This window comes from Leptosomus discolor, chromosome 1 (assembly GCF_034619465.1).
Source record: "Leptosomus discolor isolate bLepDis1 chromosome 1, bLepDis1.hap2, whole genome shotgun sequence".
NCBI classification, from domain to species: domain Eukaryota; kingdom Metazoa; phylum Chordata; class Aves; order Leptosomiformes; family Leptosomidae; genus Leptosomus; species Leptosomus discolor.
This window is the reverse complement of record NC_141391.1, coordinates 131,434,708-131,452,434: the sequence shown is the minus strand read 5'-3', so window position 1 is coordinate 131,452,434 and position 17,727 is coordinate 131,434,708. Positions and strand designations below refer to the sequence as shown.

The window sequence follows — 17,727 nt, the reverse complement described above, 5'->3', positions numbered from 1 at the left end:
CCACACCAGTTCTCTGTGCAACATCTCAGAGCCCAGGTCACCTGCTAAACCATTTTTCTGATGGCACGGCACCAGAGGAGGACAGAGCACACTCCTGTCGGCTTTGTTAGACTCGCCATGTGTGGTCTTTACGCAACCACCCAACCCTTCTTAAACAGCGCAGCATAGAGCAGGAGAGATTTTGCACAAACTCAGGGGCTTGTGTTGAGGAGCACTTGTGGAGGGGCAGGTGGTCAGAGATGGGTTAAAACAGGAACTCAGAAACGTTTTCATCACCCACCTAAATAGAAACATAACAGACTCCTGGTCACGGTTGCTGAAGCAGGCTCCCTCCTCCATCTCAGCCCCTATTTGGGCTTGCACCCCTCCCCTCCCCTCCCCTCGGTTATCAGATAACATCCTAGTGGCAAGTCCAGCTATTGCTTACGTGGTAAGGTAATATTAGGAAAGGAAAATATTTAATATATTTTTAGCTTGTTTTAATATAGTTTGGCAGCTGAAAAATCAGGAAGTAAGCCAGTACCCTATGACCAGCTAGCTCTGTGCAGACCACCACCACTGCATCACAGACTGCTAGGTTTAGGGCAGCCCTTAACTGAAGTCCACAAGTCAGTCTCAAAACTTAAAACTCACTATAAAACAGTGTTCTTGAGCTCTGCATTTAGCCATGTGAAACAAACCCAAGATAATAAGAAATACTCCCTCCATCATAGTGCTCATCTCTCCAGTGGTTGCTGTAACAAGCTGACCCCTGATTTCAGCAATAGGTGCAAAGACAAGGTACACACACACTCTGTTTTAATTTCTGGCTGCTAGGCCAGCCCGTAAGGGCCAGCACAAATATGCTGGTCTGGAGGCCTTGGAATTGCTGTCAGAAAGAGCAAGGAATGCCCAGGTGGCTTTAAGCCACATATGATTCTTCCCTCCAAACCTAAGATAACCAGGATGTACAGTGCCCATACCTCTTCATCTTGCTTTCAAGCACATGAACTGTATGACAGGTGAGTAAATCACTGGTATTTAACAGCTGAGTTCAGCATAAGTTATTACACATCAGCTCCTCTGAGCCTTAGCCAGTCTTTTCACGAAAGTAACATGCCTGGGACTCTACTCCTCTCTCTCACTTGAAGCTTCAGTTGTCTGAGCTGCATGCTATTATTTCATATCCTTGCATATTTATGAATTAGAGGTTTTCAGGGTATTATTTTAATAAACAGACACTTTGATTCTAGGTCTTGTTGTTGTCTCCAAAGCTGGGTGAATATGTGGCATTTCTGAACAAACAGTTGAGGAATTGCAAGCCTCCATTTTATCCCTTGAATTGTTAGCTGGGAAACTGCACTGGTGCTACAGGAGACTTTTAGGATTAGATGTGTCCACTGGAGCTTAAGAGGAGTGCATATTTACTGCAGAGAGACAAGATGAGTGCAGAAAAAGTGGCCACATGCCTAGGAAGAAATGTCATTGATGAGCGAGTTATGGTTGTTCAGCCTGGTGAGGGAGAGAGTACGTAATAGTACTGAAATAAGATGCTGTCTGTGGTGGATAGGAAAAAAGCAATAGGGTCCAGTTATATGAAATCTAGTGAAGTGCTGGAATAGATTCCCTGTAGGTACTGTGGAATTCAGCCTTGATTTTCTAGAGATGAATCCCCCTTACTGTGGCAGGAAAAATGATGCTTTTGAGGGCATAAGCTTGGGGCTTCAGCAGCATAAATATGACACCTTTGCTGCTTTCCAGCTAGACTTTTCTGTACTATGGGTTACTATGGATTCCTAGCTTTTCTTTTATCACTTAGTAATCTTTTCATGAAATAAAAGTGTTATCTGCCTTTTCCAAAACAGTTTTGTCAAACAAATCCAACTGAATGATTTGGTTAGGTTAGCGATTTGACTGATAGAAATAACTATATAGGTGTGATGGATTTTTGGAGACCATTTAACTTATTGCCACATGTGCCAGCTTGGAAAAGTTAGGATTAGCATGTATTAAGAAATGAGTAGCTGACTGTCTCAAAGATGACATGATAACCGTGAATACACAATCCAGTGAGGACAGTTCCAGTGCTGCTCTGTAGAGACTGGTTCCAGTACTTGCCCAGAACTAAATGAAACAGTGCAGTTACCAAAAGGTATAAATCTCATAAAGACTGCAAAGTGGTCAGTAATGATGGGGACAAAGGTATGAAGAGCAATAGAGATTGCTTGGTAACCTACATGCATTCAAATGAAGTGTGAGTTTTACTTCAGCCAGATACAATACCATGTGTCTAGAAAAAAAAATTAGGACACACATAAACACCAAGTGTGCTGGAAAGTGTTGGCACTGACAAGAATTTGGAGGTCTCAGTGGATAAGCCACTGCACAGGCAAGGGACAATGTACGTAATACTGTGATAAAAAGACATGCAATATCTGGTGTAGAAAAAAAAATAGTGGTAAGCAATGGGGAGACAATTTCCTATCTGCAAACTGACATTACAATATGGTCTTCTATCGTATGTATTTTTAAAGAGACTGAAGAAGATTCAGGGAAAAAAAAGTAGAATGTTTTGTTGGATGGAGAAGGTGCCTGAGAATGAAAACTTAGTTTGCATAGTTAAACAAAAAGACCAAGTACCACATCTTTACAGCCTATACTATCTTGCAGAGAGAAGAATACACAGTAGCTTTGTGTCATCCATCCTCAACAGGCTCTTGTGACTGCAATTTCCATGTTTTTATGAGACAATCATGTGGAATACGCTTCATTCAAGTGGCTCTGATATTTCTACTCTAACTGAATGTTCATCATTTTTTGTGGGATAAGAGATAAGGAGAACAGAAGTTCCCCCTCATCCACCTTCATACATTTAATTGTTTTACAGGTTTTTATGTCCCTCTTCTATGCTTCTTACAGTGAATCGCGTCAGTCATTTAATTTCTCTTCAAGTGGGAAGTTTCCCAGGTCCTTAATTGTTTCTTTAAAAACAATTCTGCACGGAGTATTCCAGATGCATCCACATAACACAATTCTCTAAAGGTATTATAATTTTTTTCCACATTATCTATTCTGCCATTCAACATACATCCTAGTGCTTTGCTCATTTGTTTGGCCCAAGCTGTATGTTGAGCAGGGGCCACAGTGACACATCAAATTAATACTCAGTGCGCTGGATGCAGCTGTTTCATACAAGGATTAAATAACTTTCTAATCTACACAATGATAGGTTTCAGCTGCCACACAAATGGGAGAGCCTGATATCATGACCAGTCACACAGATGCCTGGTGCAACTGACTCTAGCAGTCCATGAGCTTTATTTGCACGTGTTGCTGCTGAAGTAAAGCACATCAGTAAGTCTCTGCAGGTCTGTGACCTGAGTGGTCGTCATTTTGTCTTACCAAGGAGAAGAACACGCCATTTCTGTCAGTGAAACCCTCTGGCCTGAGAATAAAACCTCTATTTTGGAGCACACAATCCAAAAGTCATTGCAGCTTTACAAGGGCAAGCACCATGTTTGATACAATCACAGCAGATCTGCAGCAAGTTTGGAAAAAAGAAGTCCCCGCTGAACAAACCCTTTGCAAGAAATGCTCAGAAAACAGCAGTCCAGAAGAGGCTGACCTTCTGGAGAATGTCACATGCTCTGCATTCTACTTATTACTAGTGAAAAAGGGAGCTTGGGATTATTGAAAGCACATGGCAATGAGATGTGGGGAAAGCCAAGAATCTATTAAAGTCTTTAATTGGAATATATTTTCAAAATTTAGATTGAACCTCATCCAGATTCTCATTATTAAAAATATGTGGCTCAGTTTCTTGATTTTAACAGGGAACATTAAAAAAAAAAAAAAAAAAAAAAGAGGAAAAAGAAAATAAGAGTTCCAGTAACTCTGGATTTTGTCGCTTTCCAAGAGTAAAAAGAGCCATTGGTGGCTCCTATGTGATATATAGTTTCCCACAGGATACTGTGATGAACGGATCACTATCAGTGACTGTAAGCTCTGCCAGGACATAGAGACTGGAAAGGCACTATGACAATACTAGAATAGTAATCAGTATCTGATCTGTCCTGCAAAAACTGATGACTTATGCAAGATGTAAGACTGAAGGTACCCTGGCAGCTGGTAAAAAGCATTGCCTCCTAAGCAGAGTTTGAGGACCAGTATGAAAGTCACATGATGTGGTATATCAGCAAATTTGCAGCACATAAAATTTTACTTCACCATTAAACTACTGTTTTGATACATGCATACCAAATCCGCAAGAGGCAAATGTCTTAGCTTTGACTGGTGAGTTCTCAAGGCAGCTTTCCTTTCAAATAGGGTTTCTTTGCTTGAGTAAATGCCTTTGCTGAGGATTCTACCAATTGCTTTCAGTAGATTAAACGCATTCTCCATCAACCTGAGCATCTGCATTGAGCTGTTAGAGAGTAGTGTAGGGGAAAGGGACAGCAGGTTGGCCATGAGCCAGCAGTGTGCCCTCGTGGCCAAGAAGGCCAATGGCATCCTGGGGTGTGTTAGAAGGGTTGTGGTCAGTAGGTCAAGAGAGGTTCTCGTCCCTCTCTACTCTGCCCTGGTGAGACCGCCTCTGGAATAGTGTGTCCAGTTCTAGGCTCCTCAGTCCAAGAAGGACAGGGAACTGCTTGAAGGAGTCCAGTGCAGAGCCACAGAGATGATTGAGGGGGTGGAATATCTCCCTTATGATGAAAGGCTGAGGGAGCTGGGTCTCTTTAGCCTGGAGAAGAGGAGACTGAGGGGTGACCTCATTAATGTTTATAAATACGTAAAGGGTGAGTGTCAGAAGGATGGAGCTGGGCTCTTCTCGGTGATGGCCCATGATAGGACAAGGGGAGCACAGGAAGTTCCACATTACCATAAGGAAAAACATTTTCCCTGTGAGCATGACAGAGCACTGGAACAGGCTGCCCAGAGAGGTGGTGGAGTCTCCTTCTCTGGAGACATTCAAAACCCACCTGGACACGTTCCTGTGTGATCTGATTTAGGTGGTCCTGCTTTGGCAGAGAGGTTGGGCTAGATGATCTTTTGAGGTCCCTTCCAACTGCTAACATTCTGTGATTCTGTGATCTTGGACTGGAGAACTGAGGTAGAGAGGCTACCTATTAGAAAGTCTGCAAAATAGTTGTTAATGGTTGCTGAGATTAGCAAAAAGGGCTTGAAATTTGTCCAAAAGGGTACTGGAGGCAAAGAAGGGTGTGCTGTTGCTATCTCTAGTATAAGCAGATACCTCTGGTAGCAGCAGGTATGCTGCTATCTCTAGAGCAGCATGCATGTATGAACTGGTGATTGAGTACAGCTCCTGCTGTCTTCCTCTAAAAGGGAACATCGCAACCCTGCAGTCTTGTGTTGACAATGATATGCACAAAAGGCTTCCTCTCCTCTGTGTGGAAGTGGTTCAATCTTCTCATTTACTGCTGGAAAGGAACAATGTTTTCTTGTAGTAACAATGAGTCCAGACAGTCCCTAGGGCTGCATGATGTATCAGCAGATGGGAGACAGATACTCTGAGCTGAGGTGTTGCTGCTTTTCCATCTTCCATGTCTGTAAACATTACCCTTTTCAGGCAGGTATCAACTCCGTCTTGTCAAAGTTTGTCTGTACTGCTTGTTCCTTGCTCCTCATTTCTTCTTTGATATATTTCTCTTCTCTGTGTTGGGGGTCATACTCAGAGAGCAGCCCTTACTGCACCTATCTGAAAACAGTATTGTGAATGTACAAAGGTGTATTGGTATCAAGTGGAGGGAAGACAGCCCTCCAGAACTTCATCTGAAGGCATCACAGGTGCTTTGAGGCAGATAGAAACAAATAACTATTAAGATCTTTTTGGCTTTATCTGAGATGCCAGAGCCCCAAAATAGTGTCCTCCAAAAGAGTGGAGCTGCTTATGTCAAAGGAGGCTGAACAACCTACAAATACATCTGCTTAGCCATTTGCCTCCCAATGGCAGCCATCGCTTCTCTCAGCAATGCCACCAGAATAATCTGGGTGCTGCTTCCCTTTTGAAATCAATTATGGACAGTCTAGGCTATTGGCAGAGGTCAGATATCTGGGTTTGGTCTCAATTATCTTCTTGGTTCTTTTGACCTTGAAGGGGAGATTGGAAACAGAGCAGCTGTTGCCAGAGTTATTGGGATCAAGCGATGGTTTCTGCTGCATACTTCAAATGGCTCATAGATCGCCTCATTTAAACGAAGCAACAGGGAACAAATTGTTCCGGCTTCTTCTTGGTTGAGCCGCAGACAGATTTTCTTTAGAGAAGGTGTATTTCTGGAGCTTCAAGGTCTCATCTTTCACAGTGAAAATCTAAAATACCCTCCCAGATGTGATATGAGGGGCTGAGAGTCAAAGTCTCTGCCCCTCCCTGACGACCTGAAAGGAGCCTGAAGCACTTTGTTACTCCAGAGAAGTGTTTACCCCAAAGTCTAATTACTGAAGCCTAAATCTCTGTTATCTCATGGGTGGTGATCAGATTTCACATGAATGAACTAAGGGGAGCAATGATACTTCGAAGATTTGCACAATTTCCTCAGAGCAGTACGTTGTTTTCTTCCAAGTAGAAAGTGGCATGTGCTTTGAGCTTGCTACAGTACTGTGACATTTTTCCTTAGTTCAGAAATTTTGAACCACAGTGCCTCTGGTGGTTTATAGTTGCTTATCGTGTTTTTTATTGTTTAAAGTGCTGGAGCTTCCAGGGGCTGTGTTGGACCAAAGCAGTCTTCATCAAGAATGGCAGGAGAGGTTTGCAATTCAGTTTACTCCTGTCACTGCCAAAAAAATTGCCACAATTTCAGTTAATCTCAGCTGCAAAGTTGCAGCACCTTCTGCTGCGACTTTCTGAAGGATTTGTGCCACGTGGAGTCCTTTTATGCATCCTGTTTTCACTCAGTGTCAGCTCCTGCGGGAGCTTTCGTTATGTGACTCCCTTGTCTGTGCCCAGCTGATAGTTGTAAATGTGAGGGACAGTGCATAATTATCACTGATGAGCAAGTTTCTCCACTAAAATGGAGTGCTCATCATCCTTCAAGCATGAATTGATTTGATCTATCTGTACTTGAAGTAGGGAAAGAGGAGACATTTCTGTAGGAGCTGATGTACAGCTCATGGAATTGTTGTGTATGTTACGTTACAACTATCTGCACACAAGACAGAAAGTCACATCCAACAGGCCTTCTCCTGAGACAGCATGGAGCTGGCCCAAGAATATCGTGTGTTTATATGAGGAGCAGAAACCCTTGTATTAAAGACAGTCTGGAGGGACTGGGAAGGGGATGTTGTCTTGTATTTTTGGGAAAGTTCTCTTGGTGCTCTGGATATAGGTGGGAATGGAAATCAGAAATCCTGAATTGTACTTTTTGTCCACATTAGAAAAAGAGGGTTGTTTTTTACCATTAGATCTTGCAAATATTTTATCTTGGAGGATGACTGAGGCAAGTTTTATTTCTAACTTTCTGACTGCTCCATTTATGTTGCAGAAATCTGTGAGCACCAAAGGGAAGTAGAGTGCTAATTCTGAGTTGTTCTAGATTTACCATTAAGTCCAGTGTTCTTGTAATTTGAGGCAAACTTATAAAAAAGGTCCTTCTCTATAATTTTCTAATCTTAAATAAAATTTCCTTTCATTCCTCACTTTTATACCATACAGTACATGCTTTCCCCTTAAATCTGTTGCTGTGATCATCTTTTTTGCCCTCTTTGAGGTGTATCTCAAAGAACTACAAAGCACTCTTTATGTTTCCCCTACCAACTCAGCAATTTGGCACGTGGTAGATTTCTGGTCTGATTTGGGCCTTTTAAACATTTTACCAATGGATTCATAATTTGATAATTGACCAAGGGCTCTAGGAAGAAAACAGGCAGCTACACTCTGTGAAGACAGAAATGTCTCTCATTCCCATGAAAGTGGGAAGTTTTCATTCCTAGAAATGAGGAGAGAATGAAGAGAGAGTCCAGCACATCACAGACCAGGCGGACCTGCTCTTGCTTGGTGAGAAGACGAGGAAGAGGCATCAAAGTTATTCAGTTTTCCAAGGTGGTGAAAAGGGAACTCAAAGGGGTAGTAATTGTGCAAGAAGGATGTGATGAAGAATCTTTCAGTCCTTCTGAAGGTTTTAGGCTTGAGTTTTGGAAGCTAGGAATGGGAAGAGAGACCTTGGTCTGTCAGTTATACTTGCGAGGTAAAAGTTGTCATGATATCTGAGAGCAGGAATGACACTTGATTTTGTGACATTTAGATGCCTGGACTGAAGCATGTGGTGTTTGAAGCAGAAATGAATCCAGGTTTGTGCTAGGCCTGGCTCTTCAAGGACATGAGAGCAGATGATTATGGTGGCACTCTCTGGCCTGATAATCTATCAGTCGGATCACTTGAGAATCTGCACAAATCCTCCTTCGTTACTGTCTCAGATTTCCATCTTTGGACAAGTATTTAATTTTTGTTCTGTGACCAAAAGTGCCGTAACTTGGAAGACAGGGAGTAAGTTTCATAAGCCATACTTAGGGTTCATGCACGTATGAGTGCACAGAACGGGAATGGGATTTCAGCTTTTTGTTCTAATTAATTTTCCTGCATGCACACTGTCACATTTTTTTATTTACTGTTGTAAAGGGTAGAACACTGCAAAAAACTGGTAAGGCTTGGTCTCTCCCATCCTTTAGAAAGTAGCTTTACATATATGTACATGTCTGTAGAGTCTTCACAAAAAACAGACCATTCAGGAGTGACTTAGAGTACAACTGCATGGACAGGCTCCTCTGTCTGTGCTCTGTGCTGGCCAAACACATGCCAGCTCTTGGCCAGCTCCTTTTGAAAAGCTGGAAAGCTACGTTAGCATGGCTCTGTGCCCAAGTGAACATAAACTGCCTCTCAGGAGGGCTTATTTTCTCAAGTTAAGTGCCAGGAGGAGAGCCGTTAGCCAGATGAACAACTAGGAGAAGGTGACTGGGCTGAGGCTATTGCCAGAGACTATTCTGTCCTGGTGAGTACATCTTCTGGGCCATAAGCTGGCTATGCTGAACCTGCAGCTCATATCTGTGGCCATGATAAGCTAAACTAAGCTAAGCTAAGCTTCAACTTGTAGGTTGAAGTGGGCTGAGCTGTTTAAGAAGTGTTTGCACTCAAAGAATAGTAACTTTGTACTGACTGACACATCAAAATGTAAAATCTTAAGACAAATCACCTTGAGATTCCCATCCTTGTTAGAAAGCTGAGGCATAACCTCCGAGGAAACTCAGCCACATCTGTTCTTAACGAGACAGTGAATATCAGGTTATCACTGTCTGAGCCCAACCATGCTAAGAGCTGCAGGCTGCTAATGTGGTCAGATAATGGTAGTAAAGAAGTTGCCCAAACTACTATAAAACTCTTGCCTGTCTGATGAGACTTTGATGTTGCACAGGGCATGGCACTCATGTTCGGATATCTTGTGCTGACTGTAGCTTCATCTTGCAATTGATGTCCTCCTCTGCACTAAACAAGGTCTTCAAGGACTGAGAGTTTTGTACAGAGGTACTGCAGGTGATAGTAGCAACGATGTCTGGAAACATTAGCAAGGAAAATATACTCCAGTGGAGTCCAAAGTGTGATTTGTGTGCACCTTTCAGATAAAAAAGGTTGGGATAAGTTGTGGGTCAACTGACTAATGTGGTGGTATTCATAAGAGACATCCCAGAAAATTTTCCATGCACAATTGCTTCAGACTCCCTTGGCACTGATGCTCTCCCCTCTATCTGCCTGTTGCCAGAAAGCTTCCTTGGCTAACGTTGGCTGCTGGCAGATGTGTTTTCCATTTACATTGCAGTGTTAGAAATCCTCTGCGTGATCTGTCCTGTGTGGAAGAGGTCCCCGTTGCCTTTCAGATGCCCTGGCATGCTCAATATTTCAAGAATACTCCAGCTCCTTGTTTTAAGGCACATCATACCCATGGACTGGGTATGTTTGGGCTTGCAGTTTGATCTGAAATTGTCCTTAACACAAGTTCAGTCTAAGTAAAAGCAAAAGCAAGGGTCTATTGGGAACATAGAGACGGCACTGTTACCAAGGCTTAGAAGGACACAGGTGACAGGAAGGAAAGACCAGTCATAAGCTACTCGAGGTGAAATTTTAATGGCAGTTCTTATTTGCACCCAGATGAGAAACTGTAGTTTCTTTCCTAATTTTTGTGGGCAGATATTTGACACTGTTGCACAGCCAGTGTTTCTATATGGTGTCACAAAAGGGAACGCTGGCATGAGGAAGAAGGTTTGCCTTTACATCGCACACTCTTCACAGGGTTTCCCTGTCTTCCACCATGATTTCATTCTTCTTTTTTCATTCTTCCTTACCAACGAATTCTTAGTTCTTGGCCTAGTTTGTAATTTTGACCTTTCTTGCACTAGATCATTCTCCACTTCCCCTCTTTGGAAATGGTCCTGTCCCTTTGATAAGGTCAATTTAGTTATCACTTGTATGCCCAGACAGAGAGCAGGCTCTTTCCAGGGTGGCACCAGTGCTTCCCTAAGCCCTGGACATAATGGCAGGATACTGTGAAGATGGACACTTTCATCTGCCATGCAGGGCAGGGTTCAGATACAAAGGAGAGGGCTTTGAAGTTATGAACCTTGTATTTTATAAAAATGTGACTTGCTAAACGCACGTATGTGGGACTGATGTATGCAGGGCCAGAAATGATCTTCTGGAGACCGGACACAAAACCAATTAATCACTTTGGAATCATGGTAAGTATGGCGCTGAGAGATACTGTGACATTACTGGTAAATGCTGTTGGTGCTGGCAACTGTTTCCAGGCGGAACAGTGGGTAGAGAAAAGCAACAGAAGAGAATTATTGAGGGATTAATTTTGTTCTTGCTTAAATGCGGTTTCAATTGACTTAAACCAGACCTAAACATAGCCTTGTGTGTCAGTTTAACTGGATTGGTTTGTATCCATGCCTTCCATTAAACGACATACACATCTGTGTATCTGAGACTGTAGTGTGGTGTGGATACACTTGCTGGGCTTGCTGCCATCTCTAGGGGTATTTGGCTGACATTGTAACAACTAAAGTCCAAGTTATAACTTCAGAAAAGTCTAGGTTGTGTTTGGTCCATACTTAGTGCTGCCAGCAAAGATGGATAAGAAGTATTGTTCAGAGCAGAATGGAGCTGTCTACTTTCTAAAGAGAGTGAGCTGAGATGGGCCTTGCTTTGTATTGTTTCCCGTTGCGCTTAAAGGTGTAAGGATTATTCTACAAATGATCAGGAACTTCAGGCTTCTGCGTTACGCTCTGTTGTAGCAGAAGCATGGTGTGTCCTATGCTTGTGGCTGGCATTGGCAGAAAGCGCTCTTGAGAGTCGTTGGGTTGGGTGTTTGCTCCCATTGATAGATCTCTCACCTCCTCATCATTTTAAAGTCACAGAGAAAAAGAAATATTTTTCACTTTGTTTCCTAGTTGCTGTGTTGTCACTTCAGGGTTTTTCTGTTTGCCTGTAAATAGGAATAATTCAGAGCAGAATCACTTCAGTCCTTCTTTGGGGGTAACCTGAAATGTGCAGTTCTCAGTTTTGGAACCATTAAATGACCCTGGCAATTGCTAGTCAGAGATATTTACTTACTCTTACTGTGTGTAGCCAAAGCCTTAGTTATGGGTATGACTAGATCATAACTCCTTAGCAGATGTTTAAAGCCTAATGCTCAAGGTAACTGGTGTGTTTGCTCTTCTCCTGCGTAGTTTTTAAAAGTTAACTATGGGATAAAAGAAGGCTGAAATGAAGACGTTGCAGTTAATAATTTATTCTACGTATTTTATTTCAAACAGATCATTAAATGCTCATACATATATACATATGTATTTTTACTTATTCTCCAGACACTGTCAGCAAGTAAGTCATCATCTGAAGTTTGTTCATGAAATATGTGGTGTAAGGAATCAAATGCAGGATTACTGTGGGTTAAATACATCTCACTTTATGCTGTATTTGCTTTGTGATTATGTGACCTCTGTATTTTGGGCTTTAATAGATAAGTGATGATGTGCAAACTCAGCTGTCTGCCTGCCCTTTCTGTCAGAGGTCACCCTCTTTAGTGCAGGGCTAACAGGAAAATGCGTGTCTGTAGCTGTGTACCTCATTTCAATCTCACCTTTATCAGCAATTTCAGCTACTATTTTAGACATTGCAATGAAACTACTTATGTAGAGGCAGAGGTTCCCTTCTACTGACCCTGCTGCAATATTGACAACCTGTGACAGAGACAGGGAGAAAGGCTGGAGGAGGTACCATCTTAACTTACCACAAAAAAATCAGCCAGAGATTGTCTGTCAGAGGCTTTAAATGAACCAGGGAAACATACCTTTTAAAAGAAATGCTAAATAACAAATTTACACAAAAAGTCTTTGAACTCTGGAGCTAAAATGCACTAGCAAGTTTGAGCATTTCAGTGTTGTCAGGAAGAGAATATAAGTCCATGATGCCATTTGAAACTTCAAATTTTCTCGTTGATTTTTAATAGAGATCTGACACAATGTTTCTCTTTGACGCTTTTGAATGAATGACAAAAGGAGTCAGTGGCTTAGCAATAAGATTCTTCCCCATAGCTGGTAATGGGTATAACTGCTTTGACTTAGCAACACAGAAACAGGCATATTGAAGAGAAAGCTGAGAGGAGATGTTATTGCTCTCTACAACTACCTAAAAGGAAGATGTAGTGAGCCTGGTGTTGGTCTCTTCTCCCAAGTAACTAATGACAGGACAAGAGGAAATGGCCTCAAGTTGTGCCAGGGGAGATTTAGATTGAATATTAGGAAAAATTTCTTTGCTGAAAGAGTGGTTAGACATTGGAACAGGCTGCCCAGTGAGGTGGTGGAGTCACCATCCCCGGAGGTGTTCAAAAGAAGTATAGATTTGGTGCCTAGGGACATGGTTTAGTGGTGGGCTTGGCAGTGTTAGGATAATGGTTGGACCTGATGATCTTAAAGGTCTTTTCCAACCAAAATGATTCCGTGATTCTATGATATTCTTGATGCTGTCTGGGTCGACAGCAGCCGCTCCGCACTGTGCTTACCCAAGGCTATCATTCATAGCATAAATATTGTATAATACATTGATATTACTGAGGTGCATATATCTCAACATTTTGTTAATGCCAGTAATATAGCATATGGAATATCCCTTTTGAAGTTAAAGCACATGATTGAAAATCCTGACACATCCCCTTTCTCTGCTCAGTGGAACAGGCTATAGCTTGAAACTGTGTTCCTTTATTTTAGTGTTACTTCTGGCTTAAATCAGTACCACTATACCACGAGCCGTCCGAAAAAACTGTTGAATGGTGCAGAAGCCTAACATGCTTTCAGCCACTTCCTGCCGCAAGCCCCCTGAGTGAAAGATAAAGCATGTTTGCAGTGGGGCCGTATAGCTCACTGGCTGGTAGTCTTCCTGAAGATCAGGAGAGAGGAGAAAAGACTTTTTTTTTTTCCTCCAAAAAAACGGACTAGACAAACATAGCTCAAAATGGTAGATCTCTTGACTGATGGAGTGATGCTTTGTTGCAGCTTTCCCACTGCAGGAAGGCTTGCTTCTCTCTCCTATTTTAAAAGGGAAGAAAACCTCTGCTGAAGAACAAAGTCATAACAAAAAAGCAGCAGGAAAGACCAAGGGATGCTATTAATAAAGTGAAGGCCCTTGCCAAGAAAGGCTGAGTTTTCCAGCGGCCATTTTACCACCCTTGTTTCTTTATTAAACTAAGCTGTTTTTTAATGAGACCATCTCATTTTGCAGATGTGATCCTGGGCTCTGAACATCCTACCTTGTGTTTTGTTTTGCAGGAGGCAGCACAGGCACCTCCCCAACCACCTCCAGCACAGGGACCCCGTCGCCCTCTGCTTCCTCTCACCTTCTCTCTCCATCCTGCTCCCCTCCAGCCTTTCATCTGGCTCCCAACACTTTCAACGTTGGCTGCCGGGAAAGTCAGCTTTGCAACCTCAACCTGTCTGATTATCCCCCGTGTGCCAGAAGCAACATGGCCGCCTTGCAGAGCTACCCAGGGCTGGGTGACAGCGGCTACAACCGGCTGCAGAGTGGCACTGCTTCTGCCTCGCAGCCCTCTGAAACCTTCATGCCTCAGAGGACTCCATCCTTGATCTCAGGAATGCCGACTCCTTCCTCCCTGCCCAGCAACAGCAAGATGGAGGCGTACAGTGGCCAGCTGGGATCCTTCCCCAGCTCCCAATTTCAGTATGTTATGCAAGCAGGCAACCCTGCCTCCACCTCCTCTTCTTCACACATGTTTGGTGGTGGCCACATGCAGCAGAGCTCCTACAATGCCTTCTCCCTGCACAATCCCTACAACCTCTATGGATACAATTTCCCTGCTTCCCCCAGGCTGGCAGCAAGCCCAGAGAAACTCACCACCTCCCAAAGCACTTTACTCTGCTCTTCCCCGTCCAGTGGGGCCTTCGGAGAGAGGCAATATCTTTCCACAGGGATGGATCACGGGATGCACATGATCAGCCCTCCCTCCAGCAACCAGCAGACGGCCAATGCCTGTGACAACAGACAGTACAGTGCGGTACAGGGCTCCTCCTCACAGATGTCTGTGCACATGGTCTAACAAGCTGTGCCTCTCCTTGGCACCGAAGGCAGCTGGACCTTCATCATTTCTAGGGGTAAACCCATCCCAGTACCTTTTTGCCTTCAAACTTATATAGGAACTAGTATTGTAATGATAAATAAGAACACAAGTCATCTAGGTATGCGCCATAGAATCTTGTGGAAAGTTTTGACTGACAGCCATCGCAGCTTGTTGTAGCCCAGGGCCTCCAGACCTGGTGCGGAGTGTCTGCTCTTTCTGGACATTGCAGAGAGAAGGGCATGACTTTAGCGAGGAGCTGGAGAGAAGCAGCTGAATACACCGTTTATGCATTAACTCTCAGCTAGTGTGAGCTCTCAGTGTGGACGGGCCTGTGCCCCTGTGCTGTCTCCTCCAGGTGTTGAAGAAAGGCAGTCTCCCAAGGCTTCGTCCTCTGAAGCTGCACTGCCCACAGCTTTAAAAACCTCCCCCTTCACAGACTGTTCCTCACTGCTGGAGCACCTCAGCCCATTTCTGAAGCCAACAGTGCCCTTGGGTTCTTCTCCCACTGTAGCACAGGAATGGCAGTGCTGAGCTGGAGCTTCTCCTCTCAAACAGGTTTCTGCATTTTCACCACAACTCTGCCAGACTGGTGGTTTCTTTGCAAGGGTCAAGCTTACCAGCACCCAGCCTGCAGATGGAGATGGGAGAGAGAGAAGAGAGACAAAAGTTTTAACCCACAAGTGAGCCTTAGACATAAGCAGGGACTGATCTTCGGAAAGATGCATGGGGGAGAGGGGGGCTCAGCTCCTGTTGACGTGACCCAAAGTGATGTACCTAAACCGAGCAGATGACAGGCTTTGTGGAGAACATGTGTCCCATAGCTCTCAACCCAATGGGGAGAAACTGTCCAGACTGAGCTCACAAGGAAGAACAATGAGAAAAGAGAGCTCTGCTCTACAGAAGTGCAGCCGGCCTCCCTCACCTTGCATGCAAGAGTTGCCATAGAAAACCATTAGCATTTCAGTAACAGTGAGGTCGAGTATTTGCCAACCTCCTGCCTGCCACATGATCTCTGTTTAACCAAATAGATCATCGCCTTTTGACATCTTTATTTTCTTTTTTTTTCTCTTTTTTTTTTTTTTTTTCCTTTCCTTCAAATTGTTTTAAAATAAGAAAACAATTGTAGCTTGGGGCAAGCTATGCATTTAAGTTGTGTGAAAATGCAAATACCAACTAACAGAATACAGATATTATTGAGATTTGTTGTGAGGTGTTGTAGATAAATGTATTTATATGCCTAGTGAGGGATTCAATATTATGAATATAAAAGAGGGCAATAAAAATGATATGTAAAATATGTATGAAGAAAAAGGTGTATAAAGATTTGCCCTATGCACGGAACTCTGTTTCTAAGTGCCAAGCACAGAATGCGCTAAATAAATCTTTGCAATTGTTCCCTCTGTGTTTTTCTTCTTCAGTGGTCTTCTAGAGACAGACATTTTCGAAATACTGTCATGTATGTTTGCACAGCAGAGAACATGAAGACATGGTGCTAAATTGTGAAGTCCAGGCAATATAACAATAAAAATAAAAATTCTGTCTTAAGAAATTTTAAAAACTGAGTGCCTGGGAACTGTAAGGTGCCTGTCTTCACAGGAAGTGTATCTTACAGATAGCTACAGTTGGTATTTTGATTGCTAAAATCAATAAAAATGTCTTCAGAATGATTTTTCACAGTCAACATAGAAAATAATACTTACGAATAACAGTATAATTTGTTTCTCATTTTTAAATGTTATTTCGGGGTATGCGCCAGTTTTTCATTTGCACTACATTTCTATCATGAGACTGAGACACTGAAAGCAGTGGGGAAGCTGAAACACTCCCAAACCTAGCTGCAGAGTTTACAGCTTTCCTTGTCTCAACACACTTTTCATTTTCTGAGCTGAAAAAACTGCAGGAAGGTAGGAAGACCTTGAAAGATAAGTTCTGCAAGGATTTCTAAATTTTTATTTTTGCAGGGGCAGGTATATATAACAATACCATTCCCAGTTCTGTGACTAGTCTGTCTGACCGTATTCTGGCTTTTACTGTGCCTAGCCGTGGATGCTGCCAAAAAGAATTGGAGGGACTACAGATAGGAGAGAATCTGTCCCTCCCCTTGTTGACCTTTGTTTACCCCTAATAATTAATTCTTCATTTAATCTTGAAACAGGGAGTTTTATAGCCTTTCTAAAGTCCTTTCAGAATCTTTCACAAATGCTCTTCAATCTGTGGTTTAAGGTTTGCCATGCTTTTGGGATTGACTCCATCCTATGGCAATGATTTCTACAGGTTAACAGTATGTTGTATGAATCAGTATTACCTTCTGCTGGCTATTTGCATTAGATCCTTTTTCTTATTTATTCCGTTTAATTCTTTGTGAATGACTCTGTATTTCAGCTAAGAAGAGAATGTGATTCAACAAAGTCAAAATCATTCTCAGTATCAAAGTACGTTTCGAATCTTGAAGAAAGTGAAAGATGCATGTAGGGCACAACCATCAATACTAGTGTGAAGAATTGGAATCCCAGTTACCGTGCATTTTAGTAGGAATCCATGGGGAAAAGTCATGGATTGTCTTTGAAATCGTCACCCAGGCTCTTCAGCAATGTGATCCTTCAAAGTAACGAGCACCCTGCTCCTGATTCAATAAAGCTCTTCAGCATACTGTGATAATTTTACTCCATCCAGTTGCCTTCCATATGAGACTTATTTACCTTAGTGTGAGCATTTATTGACCGTATTTATAGGCATATTTATCTAGCTCTTACATGGCACATATATAAAATGAGAGAGCTTAGTTTGCTAGACAGTTATTCCTCCATCTTAGCATATGTTTAACTGTTTTGTTGATTCCAGATCAGAACATTCAGCATCAAGGCTGAAAAATAACAGGAAAATAACCTGAGAGAGGCTTCCCTGTCCCAAAATGTGAAGTTGTAAGTACACAAATATGACTTGGTGTGAAAGTTACACTGACAGTGTATGAGGATTAGAAACAAGCTATCAGTGAAATAGGAAAAAAATAGCAAAATTTTTCCTCATTTGTCATTGTGCAAAGCAAAAGTAGAGCAGTGTTTGGAGGGCAGTATCAAACCTAACAGGCTAAAGCATGCTAAAATGATTTACTTACTTAGGT

At 42.6% G+C, this 17,727-nt stretch overlaps 1 protein-coding gene across 1 annotated transcript in view; it reads left to right on the top strand.

Moving 5' to 3' along the window:
* TBX15 (T-box transcription factor 15) overlaps positions 1-14,585 on the top strand; it is a 101,507-nt gene extending 86,922 nt beyond the window's left edge. The window contains exon 8 of the mRNA XM_086464764.1: positions 13,801-14,585. Coding sequence (XP_086320890.1) covers positions 13,801-14,585 — 785 coding nt within the window. The remainder of the gene's footprint in view (positions 1-13,800) is intronic.
* The last annotated feature ends 3,142 nt before the right edge of the window (positions 14,586-17,727 follow it).